Genomic DNA, 18,580 nt, shown 5'->3' on the forward strand with positions numbered 1-18,580 from the left:
CAAACTCATTCCACGGAAGGCCGAGTGTCTGCAGGTTTTTGTTTTTTCCTTTCAATGAAGTCCTAGACAACCAGGTGAGGGGAGTTCCTTACTAATTAGAGACTTTAATTCATCAATCAAGTACGAGGGAGGAGGGGAAAACCCCGCAGACACTCGGCCCGTCGTGGAATGAGTTTGACACGCGCTCTAGTGCCAGATTGCCAATTTTGCAACACTTTTTGAACAGGAAAATGAATACTGCGGCAACAGCTGGATCTGGTAAAATCACTGAGTTTGATGGAGGTATGCTCTCTACAGTTTATAATTTAGATTTAGTCCAATGATGTGCTACACATTAATATCGGATCATTCAAAGCCACTAGATTGAGAAGAGTAAGACATTCATTTTGATCCATTTTTACAGAGAACTATATTCTGCCATTGACAGCAAGCCAAGATGTTCCAGAGCCTCCTGTCTGGAAACAGACAGATAGCTGTTAATGATGTCCAACACTTTATCACTGACCCCTTAACACGGGGTTTCAGATAGCTGTTAATGATGTCCAACACTTTATCACTGATCCCTTAACACGGGGTTTCAGATAGCTGTTAATGATGTCCAACACTTTATCACTAACCCCTTAACACGGGGTGTCAGATAGCTGTTAATGATGTCCAACACTTTATCACTGACCCCTTAACACGGGGTTTCAGATAGCTGTTAATGATGTCCAACACTTTATCACTGACCCTTTAACACGGGGTTTCAGATAGCTGTTAATGATGTCCAACACTTTATCACTGACCCCTTAACACGGGGTTTCAGATAGCTGTTAATGATGTCCAACACTTTATCACTGACCCCTTAACACGGGGTTTCAGATAGCTGTTAATGATGTCCAACACTTTATCACTGACCCTTTAACACGGGGTTTCAGATAGCTGTTAATGATGTCCAACACTTTATCACTGATCCCTTAACACGGGGTTTCAGATAGCTGTTAATGATGTCCAACACTTTATCACTAACCCCTTAACACGGGGTGTCAGATAGCTGTTAATGATGTCCAACACTTTATCACTGACCCCTTAACACGGGGTTTCAGATAGCTGTTAATGATGTCCAACACTTTATCACTGACCCTTTAACACGGGGTTTCAGATAGCTGTTAATGATGTCCAACACTTTATCACTGACCCCTTAACACGGGGTTTCAGATAGCTGTTAATGATGTCCAACACTTTATCACTGACCCCTTAACACGGGGTTTCAGATAGCTGTTAATGTCCAACACTTTATCACTGACCCCTTAACACGGGGTTTCAGATAGCTGTTAATGATGTCCAACACTTTATCACTAACCCCTTAACACGGGGTTTCAGATAGCTGTTAATGATGTCCAACACTTTATCACTGACCCCTTAACACGGGGTTTCAGATAGCTGTTAATGATGTCCAACACTTTATCACTGATCCCTTAACACGGGGTTTCAGATAGCTGTTAATGATGTCCAACACTTTATCACTGACCCCTTAACACGGGGTTTCCAAAACGCGGTCCTGGAGCCCCCCCGGGTGTATATTTTGGCTTTCGCCTTAGCACTTAGCAGGATCGGGTTTGGAAAACCCTGCCTTAACAGACACGTATCTACTTCATGGCAGAAAAATATATTTTTTACATATTTTAGTTCATTTATTTGATTGTTGTTTTGTTTTACATTTCTCAATGTTGACGAATGGTGTATTGTTTATTATTTCACATTTTAAATTCAAGCAGAAAAATACATTGAAGATCTACATTTTTAAATGGTTTATTTAAATTGCATGACAAGTAACTAAAACATATCTTCATGGAAAATTTGAACTGGCTTTACAAAAAGTTACGTCAAGATTGTTGTGATGTGGAACTTTGCTGTACCGCAATTTCTTGCGCTATATCCCGAAGTCAATAATCGTTGTGACCTCTCGAGATGTCTTAGGGCTAGAAACCAGACTGAACTATAATAACGGCTAGTTTTGGTTCAATGTGTTGTGTTTGTAGGCTGTCGATGCTCTGTTTCCATCTCACCGATCAGATTTAGGATCCAGAGCTACTGATCTACAGTATGTAATGCATCTACAGTATGTAATGCATCTGTGTCTACAGTATGTAATGCATCTGTATCTACAGTATGTAATGCATCTACAGTATGTAATGCATCTGTATCGACAGTATGTAATGCATCTACAGTATGTAATGCATCTGTGTCTACAGTATGTAATGCATCTGTGTCTACAGTATGTAATGCATCTGTGTCTACAGTATGTAATGCATCTGTGTCTACAGTATGTAATGCATCTGTATCTACAGTATGTAATGCATCTACAGTATGTAATGCATCTGTATCTACAGTATGTAATGCATCTGTATCTACAGTATGTAATGCATCTACAGTATGTAATGCATCTGTATCTACAGTATGTAATGCATCTGTATCTACAGTATGTAATGCATCTACAGTATGTAATGCATCTGTATCGACAGTATGTAATGCATCTACAGTATGTAATGCATCTGTGTCTACAGTATGTAATGCATCTGTGTCTACAGTATGTAATGCATCTGTATCTACAGTATGTAATGCATCTACAGTATGTAATGCATCTGTATCTACAGTATGTAATGCATCTGTATCTACAGTATGTAATGCATCTACAGTATGTAATGCATCTGTATCTACAGTATGTAATGCATCTGTATCTACAGTATGTAATGCATCTACAGTATGTAATGCATCTGTATCGACAGTATGTAATGCATCTGTATCTACAGTATGTAATGCATCTACAGTATGTAATGCATCTGTATCTACAGTATGTAATGCATTACATACTGTAGACACAGATGCATTACATACTGTAGACACAGATGCATTACATACTGTAGACACAGATGCATTACATACTGTAGACACAGATGCATTACATACTGTAGACACAGATGCATTACATACTGTAGACACAGATGCATTACATACTGTAGATACAGATGCATTACATACTGTAGATGCATTACATACTGTAGACACAGATGCATTACATACTGTAGACACAGATGCATTACATACTGTAGATACAGATGCATTACATACTGTAGACACAGATGCATTACATACTGTAGATACAGATGCATTACATACTGTAGATGCATTACATACTGTAGACACAGATGCATTACATACTGTAGACACAGATGCATTACATACTGTAGATACAGATGCATTACATACTGTAGACACAGATGCATTACATACTGTAGATGCATTACATACTGTAGATGCATTACATACTGTAGATACAGATGCATTACATACTGTAGATACAGATGCATTACATACTGTAGACACAGATGCATTACATACTGTAGACACAGATGCATTACATACTGTAGATACAGATGCATTACATACTGTAGATACAGATGCATTACATACTGTAGATACAGATGCATTACATACTGTAGATACAGATGCATTACATACTGTAGACACAGATGCATTACATACTGTAGATACAGATGCATTACATACTGTAGATACAGATGCATTACATACTGTAGATACAGATGCATTACATACTGTAGATACAGATGCATTACATACTGTAGATACAGATGCATTACATACTGTAGACACAGATGCATTACATACTGTAGACACAGATGCATTACATACTGTAGACACAGATGCATTACATACTGTAGACACAGATGCATTACATACTGTAGACACAGATGCATTACATACTGTAGACACAGATGCATTACATACTGTAGATACAGATGCATTACATACTGTAGATACAGATGCATTACATACTGTAGATACAGATGCATTACATACTGTAGATACAGATGCATTACATACTGTAGATACAGATGCATTACATACTGTAGACACAGATGCATTACATACTGTAGATGCATTACATACTGTAGATGCATTACATACTGTAGATGCATTACATACTGTAGACACAGATGCATTACATACTGTAGACACAGATGCATTACATACTGTAGACACAGATGCATTACATACTGTAGACACAGATGCATTACATACTGTAGATACAGATGCATTACATACTGTAGATACAGATGCATTACATACTGTAGATACAGATGCATTACATACTGTAGACACAGATGCATTACATACTGTAGACACAGATGCATTACATACTGTAGATACAGATGCATTACATACTGTAGATACAGATGCATTACATACTGTAGATGCATTACATACTGTAGATACAGATGCATTACATACTGTAGATACAGATGCATTACATACTGTAGATACAGATGTATTACATACTGTAGATACAGATGCATTACATACTGTAGATACAGATGCATTACATACTGTAGATGCATTACATACTGTAGATACAGATGCATTACATACTGTAGATGCATTACATACTGTAGATGCATTACATACTGTAGATACAGATGCATTACATACTGTAGATACAGATGCATTACATACTGTAGATACAGATGCATTACATACTGTAGATGCATTACATACTGTAGATACAGATGCATTACATACTGTAGATGCATTACATACTGTAGATGCATTACATACTGTAGATACAGATGCATTACATACTGTAGATGCATTACATACTGTAGATACAGATGCATTACATACTGTAGATACAGATGCATTACATACTGTAGACACAGATGCATTACATACTGTAGATACAGATGCATTACATACTGTAGATACAGATGCATTACATACTGTAGATACAGATGCATTACATACTGTAGATACAGATGCATTACATACTGTAGATACAGATGCATTACATACTGTAGATACAGATGCATTACATACTGTAGATACAGATGCATTACATACTGTAGATACAGATGCATTACATACTGTAGATACAGATGCATTACATACTGTAGATACAGATGCATTACATACTGTAGATACAGATGCATTACATACTGTAGATACAGATGCATTACATACTGTAAATGCATTACATACTGTAGATGCATTACATACTGTAGATACAGATGCATTACATACTGTAGATACAGATGCATCTGGAATCCTATGGAGACTTTCTGGAAGAGATAATGCATTAGTTTGTGAACTACATACTGTAGATGCATTACATACTGTAGATACAGATGCATTACATACTGTAGATACAGATGCATTACATACTGTAGATACAGATGCATTACATACTGTAGATACAGATGCATCTGGAATCCCATGGAGACTTTCTGGAATAGATAGTTCACAAACTAATGCATTACATACTGTAGATACAGATGCATTACATACTGTAGATACAGATGCATTACATACTGTAGATACAGATGCATTACATACTGTAGACACAGATGCATTACATACTGTAGATACAGATGCATTACATACTGTAGATACAGATGCATTACATACTGTAGACACAGATGCATTACATACTGTAGACACAGATGCATTACATACTGTAGACACAGATGCATTACATACTGTAGACACAGATGCATTACATACTGTAGATACAGATGCATTACATACTGTAGATACAGATGCATTACATACTGTAGACACAGATGCATTACATACTGTAGATACAGATGCATTACATACTGTAGATGCATTACATACTGTAGACACAGATGCATTACATACTGTAGACACAGATGCATTACATACTGTAGATACAGATGCATTACATACTGTAGACACAGATGCATCTGGAATCCTATGGAGACTTTCTGGAATAGATAGTTCACAAACTCATGCATTACATACTGTAGATACAGATGCATTACATACTGTAGATACAGATGCATTACATACTGTAGATACAGATGCATCTGGAATCCCATGGAGACTTTCTGGAATAGATAGTTCACAAACTCATGCATTTTTGATCAAGTGTTTCAGTAGCTCCTAAATTCCCCATTTCAGTTACAAGGGAAACCTGGGGAGGATTGGTTTTAGTATCACTTCGTTGCCAAGCAAAACGTCACAAGAAAGAGTGATGAATTAGTCATTATAAAAGACAGAAGAAAAAAAAAGATGAGAAAAAAACAACACACAAAAAAAAAAAAAAACTGTTGTGTGTTGCGATTTCCAGACATATTTGCATGAATCCGTATGTGGTGGAAAACCCATCTTCTGTTTTGCTGTCACAGCTGTAGTATTCTGTTGTTCACACTTGGGTGTATGAATGTTGAAGTAAAGTTACTTTCCTCTTTTCATCTGGCAACTTCCAATAATGAACTGTTCAGTACAGGTTTTAGCCAGTTGTGGTAGTGTTGAATTCAACCATGCTCCAGGCATAAGTTACCATTAAAATCCTCACCTTATCCAAGGGTGAAACCCTCCCAACTAACCTTAGATTAGTGTCTGGGGGGGGGGGGATTACATCTTGTGACAACCTATGACCTTGTGTTCACCAACCCTGGTCCTGAGGACCCACTGGGTGTGCAGGCTTTTGTTCTAGCCCAGCACTAACTTGATTAAAGTAATCATCAAGACCGAAGGCTGGAACCACTGCTGTAGGTAATATACGAGTTGGACATGGAGGTTTGCGCGAAACTATCATGACGTAATGTGTTGGACGTTGTTTATTGGAGGTCTTTTTTGTTTTTCTGTCCAGTGACCTATTTTGACACGGCATCATGATTTTTGTGGCGTTTTAGTGAGTAGGGGAACACAGCTCTAGAACTTGTGTCCGATTCTGTCTTTGCAATACAACGGTCTTCCCTGTAAGCTCCGATTAGTCGACAATAAAATTACAAATCTTGTTGGAATGAATGATGGTGCGAGTTTGTTCCCTGTGTAACAGTATAACTTTAGACCGTCCCCTCGCCCCGACCCGGGCGCGAACCAGGGACCCTCTGCACACATCAACAACAGTCACCCCTCGAAGCATCGTTACCCATCGAGCCACAAAAGCCGCGGCCCTTGCAGAGCAAGGGGAACAACTACTTCAAGGTCTCAGAGCAGGTGACGTCACCGATTGAAACGCTATTTAGCGCGCACCACCGCTAACTAAGCTAGCCGTTTCACATCCGTTACACCTGGACTCAGAGATGTGCCTGTACTCTGCAGGAGATACGGACTTGGGGAGAGTCTAAAGACGATGAGAAGCTTGATCTATTTAAACGTTACTAATAAAATCAGGACTTACACACAAAAAAAAGGGGGTTTTTACAAAATATTTATTTAAGTTACATTTACCTCTGTTACGCTGAGGTAAGCCACAAAGTACAAAAGAGCATCTGTATTGTTGCCTTAAAATAAAAAGGAGAGATGAGAAGTGACATTCGCGTTGGCAGTCCTTGTCGAAACGTCAGTCAGTGGTGTTTTGGTTGACAACACAGATAAAGGCATTGGAACTGTGAAAGGGGAAAAGGTTTTTAACCAGTAGACTTTACACTGAGGACACAAAACATTAAGAACACCTGCTCTTTCCCTGACAGAATGACCAGGTAAATCCAGGTGAAAACTATAAATCCCTTAAAATGTCAGTGTGTTAAATCCACTTCAAATCAGTGTAGATGAAGGGGAGGAGACCGGTTAAAGGATTTTTAAGTCTTGAGACAATATATCAAATCAAATATAGAGACATGAATTGTGTTTGTGAGCCATTCAGAGGGTGACGGGGCAAGAGGCAAGATTGAAGTGCCTTTGAACGGGGGTGTGGTAGTAGGTGCACCGGGTTTGTGTCAAGAACTACAACGCCGCTGGTTTTTCCACACTCAACAGTTTCCCGTTTATCATGAATGGTCCACCAGCCAGTCAACTTGACACAACAGTGGGGCACAATGGAGTCAACATAGGGGTGGGGGGGGGGGGGGGGTGCAACTCAATATTAACATTGCTCCAGTCGGTCAATATGTGATAAATAATATCATTAGAATAATTAGAGAGACTCAGCCCTGAGATTTAGACACGGAAACAACATTACAAACCAAAACACATTTCACAACCATGAAAATAGAAGTCCAAAAGTCATATGGTACAACGCATCGGTTTGATTAAAGCAGCAACAGCAGCAATTAGGAAAGTGGCTGGCGATCATTTAGCTCAGTATAGGAAACAAACCTGTTTCCCTGCAGCACAGAGAACAAAAACAGAGAGAGAGGGGGAAAAAAAGACAGCCGTGTTGCTAGGTAGAATAGTTTTTGATGTGTAGCTATACTAGAATACCACTTAGAACACATACCCAATACATTGCTTTATTCCAGGTGCTATATAAGTGTGGATATTGGAACACACATGTGTATCTCCTGCTGTGTAGGGAATCCTCTCCCAAGGAGTGGGCCTGCTGTAAAATTCACCATCACTGCTGTTCTGGGCTCCCTGTACACAGACAGACTGACTTCACAGGACTCGGACAGAAACACAACGCCCCTATTGCCACAACGGAAAAGCACAAACAGAGACAACGACCACCAGACAACCACAGTGACATCTCCTAAATGTACAGGTCTATCAGACCTGCTGTTGACATCTACAGCAGAAGGAGCAGGGTAGCTGCCCTGGTTAGTTGTGTTGATGCAACAGAAGACAACATCCTGGTTAGTTGTGTTGATGCAACAGAAGACTTGTCCCTGCACCAAAGCTGGTGAGGAGAAAGACAGAGTAGTTTAGAAGAGAACAGGTGAGAGAGAGAGGACTTCAGCCAGACAGATGAAAAGGAGAAGGTTGAACATGACCATGCTAACTAAAATCAACTGCTACCCGGTAAAGGATCATGTAAACCCAAACATGTGGTAGACAGTTAGAAACTAGAGACTGACCGTAGCGCTACGGGTCTATACTCAGTGGAATTCTACAGACGATGAGGTGATCTAAAATCAAGTCAGTTTACAATCAATTGATATACATAAAAACAACATAAAAAAAAAAACAGTGCCCTTGTTTAAACATATGATGCATGTGAAAGGTATTGTGGGTAATGGGAGTGTTGGCTTGAACTACTATCTTTGTAAATGTAATTCAAGAAAAAATGTAATGAGCCCCAGTAAAAACAGCCGAGGAAAGTTCAGAGCACATGACTGGTAATGAAGATGTGTGGACCAATCACGTTAGTCTCTGACAGCCACATCAGCGAGATCGATAAAGCCATGGTGTCAAGGAAATGAAACAAACAAGTTCTCTGTACTGATGATACTAACGACTACGGTGCATTCAGAAAGTATTCAGACTTTATCCACGTTACAGCCTTATTCTAAAATGTCAAATAATTCCCAATCTACACACAATAACCCATTATGACAAAGAAACAGGCTTTTAGAAATGTTTACAAACGTACTAAAAATTAAAAACAGAAATATATTTTTTACATACGTATTCAAACCCGTTGCTATGAGACCCAATTTTGCTCGTGTGCATCCAGATTCCATTGATCATCCTTGAGATGTTTCTACAACTTGATTGGTGTCCACCTGTGGTAAATTCAATTGATTGGATATGATTTGGAAAGGCACACACCTGTATATGTCAGAGCATAAACCAAGCCATGAGGTCGAAAGGAATTGTCCGAGGAGCGCCGAGACAGGATTGTGTCGAGGCACAGGTCTGGGTAAAGGTACCAAAAAAAATTCTGCAGCATTGAAGGTCCCCAAGAACGCAGTAGCCTCCATCATTCTTAAATGGAAGAAGTTTGGAAACACCAAGACTCTTCCTAGAGCTGGCCACCCAGCCAAACTGAGCAATCAGGGGAGAAGGGCTTTGGTCAGGGAGGTGACCAAAAACCTGATGGTCACTGACAGAGCTCCAGAGTTCCTCTGTAGAGATGAGAGAACCTTCCAGAAGGACAACCATCTCTGCAGCATTACACCAATTAGGCCTTTATGGTAGAGAGGCCAGACGGAAGCCATTCCTCAGTAAAAAAGCACATGACAGCCCGCTTGGAGTTTGCCAAAAGGCACCTAAAAACTCAGACCATGAGAAACAAGATTCTCTGGTCTGATGAAACCAAGATTTAACTATTTGGCCTGAATTCCAAGTGTCACGTCTGGAGGAAACCTGGCACCTTCCTTACGGTGAAGCATGGTGGTGGCGGCATCACGATGTGGGGAAATGTAACATTTCAGTTCATTTTTAATACATTCTTAAAAATGTCTAAAAAAACTGTTTTTGCTTTGACATTGGCAATTTTAGAATAATGTAACAAAATGTGGGAAAAAAAGTCAAGGGGTCTGAATACTTCCTGAATGCACTGTATGTTGGGGGGCGAGTGGTGGATTAGATGCTACAGGCCAGGGTGAGTCCACTTTGGTGAGGGTTATGCATACACGCCTTAACTTTATGTGATTTAACAGTTCTATACGCTAAAGTGCTTTCGGCAACATCCCTCAGTAGAGGAAGTACATTCACAAAATGAATGTACGATACAGGTAAGAAACAGTTAACCCTCAATTATTTATATCACCATCAAATGAGGGAAGAAAAAAAAAAAGAGCAAGTAAAATCCGTTAAATGGCTCGTCACACCCTCAGAATCTGGCTTTATTTTTCATCCCATGTAGTAAAGTATGGTCTTTATGAATAGATCTCAGGTACCTGTATTGTAATCAGATATGGTTCTGTCGATAAACTTGTGGTCGATCTGAATACTAGACCATTCTGCACCAGTCTCCACACCTCCACTATACGACCACCAGCTCCTCTACCAAGTGCCGTCTTCAGCGTTGTGGTTCTTACTCATAACTTCGATGCATCCAAACACACCTCCAGGTCAATTGCAAAGTAAAAAACTAAAGCCACAAGATCCCCCCAAAAATAAATAAGCCAAATATAAATTACATACTTTAAAAAGCTTTATAAAATTAAATATCTCCAATTATTTTATCAACATTTCAATTTAAAAAAAAGGGAGAGAATCCTTTTTCCTAATAAATAATTAAAGCGATAGCACGTGTTTAGCCATAAGCTAAACACGTGCTATCTTCAATCAAATAGTGACATTGGCATTGGGCCCTGCTCCCAACTCTTCTGTTCAGTCATTGGCCCATCTACTACCCACCGTTGACAGTCAGTCCAGAGCCAGGAGAGGTGGCAGAACATTAGGACAGCCTTGGTCTCCTGCTTAGTCTTCGCAGTGCTTTATGTGGTGAAGATAACAGGAAAGGTAGCAGAGGTGCAGAAAGCCAGTTTAAGGTTTGTGGGTGTTTGCATTCCGCCCCCAGCCCAGCTGTCAATCCAGAGGACAGTTGCAGCGTTGCCACAGTTACCGGGTTCACAGGAGAAACCCCCTCGTAACGCCACAGATGAAAGACGTCTGGAACAGAAGAAAAAAAATATATATACATATTGTTTTCAAACAAAGACATAACATTTAGCAATTTGGATATAAAACAGAAATATCCTATTCCCATCATTGTGATCAAAGAAGACTGTTAGAATATGTAAAAACACTACCAGATGTGTGACTCACACGCAGGTCAGTAATGCTGAAATAAAGTGGACAACAACCAGAAAAGAGAAGGTGTTGTCATGTATAAATGCAAAAGAGAACAACTAGCCATGTGTAATCAAGTCTGTCTTCTGGTTGTGTCACCGGTTGTCTCTTCTGCTCCCAGGAAGGCCTTGGAACGACTTGTTCTGGGGGGGGGGGGCAGACAGTAAATCCCAGTAACACACAGCAAAACCAAAGGGGAACAGTGTACTATGCACTACATCACAGTGGTTGAGTGCTGGAGAAATACAATCCCAACTTCCATTCTGATTTTCTAGGACTGTATACATCATGCAGTAGGGCTGTGTAGTCAGCCTCAGCATGAAGCAAGCCGTACTTCATCTTACCGATGCACAATAAATCCCTAAAACGGTAGGATTGCTAAATTGTCAGTTCCACGCCAGCAAACGCTTTCACAAAAATACTTTGTACAGCGAGACAGAAAACACCGACAGCAACTGAGTGAGTGAATGAGATCGGCTTAGTAAGGGTCGAACCAAGCAGTCACTTCATTTAAAATCCACCGTCCATACCTTGTGCTTGGTGCATTTCATGGAGAAGTTCTCTTCATTGAGGACACAGTCTGTGGGGAGACAAATGCTTGGATCAATGAAGGTGACTGATCAATAGCAAAACAGCAGCTGAACAAGCCTCCACACACACACATCAACCGGCTACAGATAAGAGCCTCCACACACACACATCAACCGGCTACAGATAAGAGCCTCCACACACACATCAACCGGCTACAGATAAGAGCCTCCACACACACATCAACCGGCTACAGATAAGAGCCTCCACACACACATCAACCGGCTACAGATAAGAGCCTCCACACACACACATCAACCGGCTACAGATAAGAGCCTCCACACACACATCAACCGGCTACAGATAAGAGCCTCCACACACACATCAACCGGCTACAGATAAGAGCCTCCACACACACACATCAACCGGCTACAGATAAGAGCCTCCACACACACATCAACCGGCTACAGATAAGAGCCTCCACACACACATCAACCGGCACAGATAAGAGCCTCCACACACACACACATCAACCGGCTACAGATAAGAGCCTCCACACACACATCAACCGGCTACAGATAGAGCCTCCACACAAACACACGGGGTGACGCTACCGTTTTACAAACACAGTACTAGTGTTATAATATAGGAAGGGGGAGGTTAGTGTTAGGACACAGACAAACACACGATCCAGGATACACTTCACACTCCATCCCCCAGGGGGCAGTAACTGGGTCTAGCACATCCGCTGCTGCCAATTACAGCCAGTCAGTATCCCAGCTGGCAAGCCGTGAGGCTGCTGTTTGTGTTTGATGTGACCGAAGGCCTTTCCTTTTGTTTTGAGTCTTTCGTTTGGGATTAAATTCCCCTTTTTGGACATATTTATGTTTGAACAAATAATCCTGGACTGGCCGACCTAGAGGTCAAGAGAAACAGAGCTGGCCCTGGACCAAGGTAAAGTTCCTCTCTCCCTGGGTACATGTATATTCAACACCTGGTCGCATGATTTCTCACATAAATGCACATTCATTCAGGTTACAGACCAGTTAGCTGGGCCGCAGATCCCTAGACATAACGAGTCAGGTTACAGACCAGTTAGCTGGGCCGCAGATCCCTAGACATAACGAGTCAGGTTACAGACCATTTAGCTTGGTCGCAGATCCCAAGACATAACGAGTCAGGTTACAACCCAGTTAGCTGGGTCGCAGATCCCTAGACATAACGAGTCAGGTTACAGACCAGTTAGCTGGGTCGCAGATCCCTAGACATAACGAGTCAGGTTACAGACCAGTTAGCTAGGTCGCAGATCCCACGTGTAACCACGTGTAACCACGCCAGCCCAGGACCTCCAGATCAGGCTTCTTCACCTATGGGATGGTCTGAGACCAGCGACCTAGACAGCTGATGAAACTGAAGAGTATATGTGGATGTAATAAACACAAAATATTTTGTGTGGAAAAACTTATTCCGATTGGCTGGGCCTGGATCCCCAGTGGGTGGGCCTAGCCCCCAAGTGGGTGGGGGCCACCCATGGCTGCCCTGTGAAATCCATAGATTAGGGCCTAATTTATTTATTTCAATTGACTGATTTGCTTAGATGAAACTGTAACTCACTGAAATTGTTGATATTGTTGCACGTTGCGTTTATATATTTTTGTTCAGTATAGATTGCTTATGAATAATCACCATTAATAAAATGGAACAATGATTATGTTATTCAATGTACTGACTCCAAAGTGTGGCACGCAGGCCACGTAGCCTATTTCAATGCATACATGCTCCTATTATGCACAACAAAAATGACAAAGATATCATTTTTTACATAGGCCGTACCAAAAGATCAGTAGAGTTATCCACAGAGACTGTGCCACAAAATAAGTTCAGAGTCTTGACGCTCCGAAGTCAAGTCTCAAATAATGACATTTTCTATCAAATCGAGTCTCAAGACACATCTGTGAGACAAGGAGACTCACCCAATGGTCCCGGTAGGGGACAGGGATAAGGACAGAGGAGACTCACCTGACTGTAGAGAACACCTGTAGTGATACTTGTTGGGGCATCCTTTGATGAAGCAGCCCAACGTGGCACCTGGGTTACGGCAGCGAGAACACGTCTGAAAACATGAAATACAATGAATTGGTTTTCTCGTGTTGCGGGCCAAGACCAAAGACAAGCTGCTATAGTAGTTTACATTGCGGGTACATTTCGCTACACCCGCAATAACATCTGCTAAACTCGCGTTTGTGACCAATAAAACTTGATTTGACATTGTTTGACAGAGTTGTAGCACTGTTACATATGAACTAAATGTGAAAATGGTAAACAGAAGGTTACAACAGCAGACATAGTCCTCATGACATAGTCCTCATGACATAGTCCTCATGACATAGTCCTCATGACATAGTCCTCATGGAGGATCACTATATATTCACCCCAAATCATACATCAATAAAAATGTGTTTTTATCCTGCAGGATTTACACTTACCGTCTCCTGAGCCACCTTGACTGCCTCTTCCAAGCCGTAGACCCTTCCCTTCACCAGGAACACACCTGCAGACCAGATGCTGCAGTCCTCGTGGAGCCAGTACTCACACTGGTCCAGAGGCACCACCGGGGGAACGTACCAGTCATCCACTGCTGCCCTGGACCCAGATGTTAGCGAAGGCCCAGCCTCAAGCCTGCCCCTCTTAGCTCCAGGGCTGCCTGAGGGGTCGCTGTCACTGGTCCACCTCCCCAGCAGGCCCTCCCGTTTCAGCCGGGGGTCAGGTTTGTGGGGCCAGGGGACCCCCGGGGGCCGAGCACACTTTCTACCCCGGCCTCTCACGCTGCAGGATGAGTCAGAGTCACTGAGATCCTCCTCTTCTTTGAGGCCTGGTTTGCTAGCTAGGGCTTCAGTGCTGGGTCTGTATCCCTCAGGGTAGTATGGCCCGTGGAGGTCCCCAAGGTCCATGGCGTTAGCCGAGCCTCCACACAGGCAGCAAACCAGGGAGCTGTGGTGCTGGCTGTGGGTGGAGATGCGGCCCAGCTGGAGGCAGGAAGTGGAGGGTACAGCCCCTGGGATGAAACCCCTGGATCCTGAACTTCCAGCCTGCTGTTGCCCCTGGCCATTCTGCCTGGGCTTCTCCTCCTCTGGGTAGTTGATGACAGTACAGTTGGCGGGGGAGGTGGAGGAGGGCTTATGCTCTATGTGGATGAAAGGAGAGAACGTGTCCACCCTCATGTCCCTCTTCTCCTCCTTGTAGTTGATGTATTTCAGTTTGATCTCAGGCTCCCGAGGGGAGAATATTGAGGACTGATCCAGTCTGGGTTTCTTCCTTTTCTTCTTGGGAGCAGGGGTCGCCTTCCTTGTTTTGGCTCTGGGAGCAGCTGCTTCGCTGCTTGTAGTTTCAGCTTTATTCTTCCCGGGTTTCTTTGGAGATGTTTTAAGTGACGGCGATACAGTCAGTAAATCCACCTCAGAGGAGGGCTCGGGACATGACTCTCTGTGTTCCGACTCCTTCTCTAAATCTTTGTCTGGAGCAAAGGGCAGACTGGAGGTTATCGGAGATGTGCGGTGGTTGTGTGGGTATTTCGAAAAATGGGCATGTTCCGAATCTGAGGTAGACTCTATGCAACGGCCTGTGTAAATGTTATCCATATGACCGGTCAGTGAGGCTGCCGCCTGTACTTTAGTCTCTCCCTCACAGCTAGACTCTGCTTTATTCTGGACCTTCTTCTTCACTACAAACGAGGTCTGTTCGTTAGGACTAACACCGGCTTCAGATGGACTGCTCTGGGTCAGGGGATTTGTCTGAGACTTGGGCTTCTTAGTAGATACTTTATACCAGTTAGGGTTTATATTCATCACTATGGCCTCTAGCCTGGTTCCCCTGCCAGAGCGAGGGGGGAGTTGTTTCCTCTCAGAAGTCCTCTGCTCTACTTTGACATTACCATTCAGGTGAGTAGCAGCGGTCTGCTTGGGTTTATTTTCTGAAACCTCTGGCACAGTGCTCTCGTCTTCTGTCAAATCAACAATAGGCTCCGAAGCTGCCTTGGGTTTATGTCCTGGCTGCTGGAAGTCCTTGCTGTAATCTAACCTTGGTGTATTCTCACCATTAGACCTTGTCCCCTGTACTGCAGACAGCCCAGGTCCTCCTCTCCCCAGCTCATCCCAGCAGGTATCAGCCGTGTCGTCTGGTGAATAATTGTATGCACAGGGTGAGCAGGAGGGCTGAGGCAGAATGAGCCCATCCTCTACGTCGTCCAGTGAGACAGAGGGAGAGACCGGGTCCTCCAGAGGACTGATATAGTCCCTTTTCGGAGAACACAGGTCCCTGGGACTCCTGCTGTCCTGCATCAGGACTGGCTCCTCTGTTCTAGAGATGAGAAAGAGAACCTCTGAAGCCCTCTGACCATCCTCCATGTCTGTAGTGAGAGACTCTGGGGAGGAATCGATACAGATGGCAGAGTTGGACCAGCTGCTACTACCCTGGCCATTCTGCAATCCTTTGTTGACTGTGTCCTGAGAAAGAGTGCGTTTCATTGAACTCCCTCTCTGTTGAGGCTTGTATTTCTCCACTCCTCCGTTACTGGCAACTCGATGGCCATTGATTTCATGAGACTGCTGCATCAGACACACCCCTGCGACATTCTCACCCACCACCTGGGCTGGAGGGATAGAGTCAAACATTTCCGACCGAGGTGCTAAGCCCAGAGGCCTATCCACCTGCTGCAGGTAGCCATCCATTGTTGAGAAGCTGCTGATCGACGGGACACCGTAGAGAGAGGAATGCTGGGAGAGAGAGGAATGCTGGGAGAGAGAGGAATGCTGGGAGAGAGAGGAATGCTGGGAGAGAGAGGAATGCTGGGAGAGAGAGGAATGCTGGGAGAGAGAGGAATGCTGGGAGAGAGAGGAATGCTGGGAGAGAGAGGAATGCTGGGAGAGAGAGGAATGCTGGGAGAGAGAGGGATGCTGGGAGAGAGAGGGATGCTGGGAGAGAGAGGGATGCTGGGAGAGAGAGGGATGCTGGGAGAAGACATGAGACCGGCTCACATATGAGAGAGTGACTGTAGTGTTGGAGAAGGCATTGTCTGGCTGGGTCTGGTCTACTGGTTGAAGCCTGTGGTCGTGGTCAGTCACAGGGAAGTTTGGGTACCAGCTGGGAGGCTTGACCACCCGTAGGGCATCCATGGAGTTGGCTTTCAAGAGGCATTCCTCACCTTTTCTGGTCAGGTCCATCACAGCGGGAAGGCTGTGGGTGGAGGAGAGGTCCTGTGGCTCTAAATCATCAGAGTCCCCCAGCGGTTGCTCCATAGCAACTGAAATTGAGAAGAAATACAGAAAGGTTAGATAAATACATGGAATTTAAATGATCTTGATGACCTCAAGTGAGAACATGACTGGATATAGGACAAGATTGGGTTCCATCATCACCAAGCACATTGGTCAACAGTGGATTGCAACTTTATCTAGCTAGAGTACAGACAACAAGCTTCTAGCGATAATGCACATCACAGACTTAGCTAGCTAAATATCGAAATAGCTAACTAGAAAGCAAACAAGTCAGAACTAAATGCTAAACGTGCCTCTAACATTGTTTTTGTTGGCTGTCAGCGTTCACTTAGTTTTCCATTACTACTGTTCAAAGTAATGTAACGTTTGTTGACCTGCCACTTAATGAATCTGCAACTAACGGGTAAACAAACAAAGTATCGCGTTTGTACTTGCGGCTACAGTATCAAGCTGACTCGGGAAAAGTGGCCAAATCAGAAGTATATAAGACACTGGAAATCCACCAAAATAGATGCGATAAGAAAAGAAACTAACAAAAAAGGTACCAACTGGCTTCGAACCTCTGCCTTCTCACAAACAAATACATTTAGCCAACTACATTTATGTTTATTTGTTTAGCTAACTACATTCGTTTATTTATGTTTAGCCAACTACATTTATGTTTAGCCAACTACAGCTAACTTTCCGTAACCTGGAATGACAGCTGACTGTCCCAATCCAGCTCCCTTTAAAAAAGAAAAATCGTCAGTCAAATGAGTTTTGACTAGGAAGTACAGCCTACAACCGGAGGTGACTTTTTCCTAGCAGGTTAGAAGAAGTTACACTGCAGGTTAGGAGACTTTAGTCAAGGTTGGGGAAAGGGTTAAGATGATCTCAAATGATCTCCTAACCAGTTACGAAACGTCACTTCCGGTCTTAGTTGTACTCCATCAAGTCCAGCCATCAACTAGTCAAATGTGAAGGATGATTCGTGCGACAACAGGAGTTACAGTAACATTACCTCGTTAGTTATCAGATTAACCCAACTATGTAAATAGGATACGTGTTTTGATTAGGTTAGTTAATGTAACCAGTTCACGATGTACTAAACTAGCTGTAGTTAGACGCTTACCACAAAACAATGTCCCTTGTAAAAGTTGCACCTCTCTAATACTCTCCTAAACTAACCAATGAATCTGTAGTTTATAGGATAACGTCATTTTATTGTGAAATAAAGGGTGACTGGCTGTTGGCTATAATAATACAATCCTTGAATATATGCTGGTTATTGCCATTCCGCGTTGGGGATTGAT

At 42.7% G+C, this 18,580-nt stretch overlaps 1 protein-coding gene across 2 annotated transcripts; it reads right to left on the reverse strand.

Moving 5' to 3' along the window:
- Nucleotides 1-10,831: 10,831 nt before the first annotated feature.
- Nucleotides 10,832-16,903, reverse strand: LOC110491303 (transcription factor 20). 2 transcript variants are annotated; one of them, XR_005036430.1, is made up of 5 exons: nt 14,502-16,903; nt 14,035-14,128; nt 12,018-12,067; nt 11,464-11,630; nt 10,832-11,307 (listed from the first exon to the last, which is right to left on the reverse strand). XR_005036430.1 is itself a non-coding variant. In XM_036946076.1 (5 exons), exons 1-4 carry the CDS (start codon nt 16,740-16,742, stop codon nt 11,583-11,585), a joined length of 2,433 nt encoding a protein of 810 aa, XP_036801971.1. In that variant the 5' UTR covers nt 16,743-16,903; the 3' UTR covers nt 10,832-11,307; nt 11,552-11,582. The 2 variants fall into 2 exon arrangements, 1 of the variants encoding a protein (XP_036801971.1); XM_036946076.1 differs by having other exon boundaries at nt 11,552-11,630.
- Nucleotides 16,904-18,580: the final 1,677 nt, after the last annotated feature.

The sequence above is a fragment of the Oncorhynchus mykiss genome, chromosome 16 (genome assembly GCF_013265735.2).
Source record: "Oncorhynchus mykiss isolate Arlee chromosome 16, USDA_OmykA_1.1, whole genome shotgun sequence".
Classification (NCBI taxonomy): domain Eukaryota; kingdom Metazoa; phylum Chordata; class Actinopteri; order Salmoniformes; family Salmonidae; genus Oncorhynchus; species Oncorhynchus mykiss.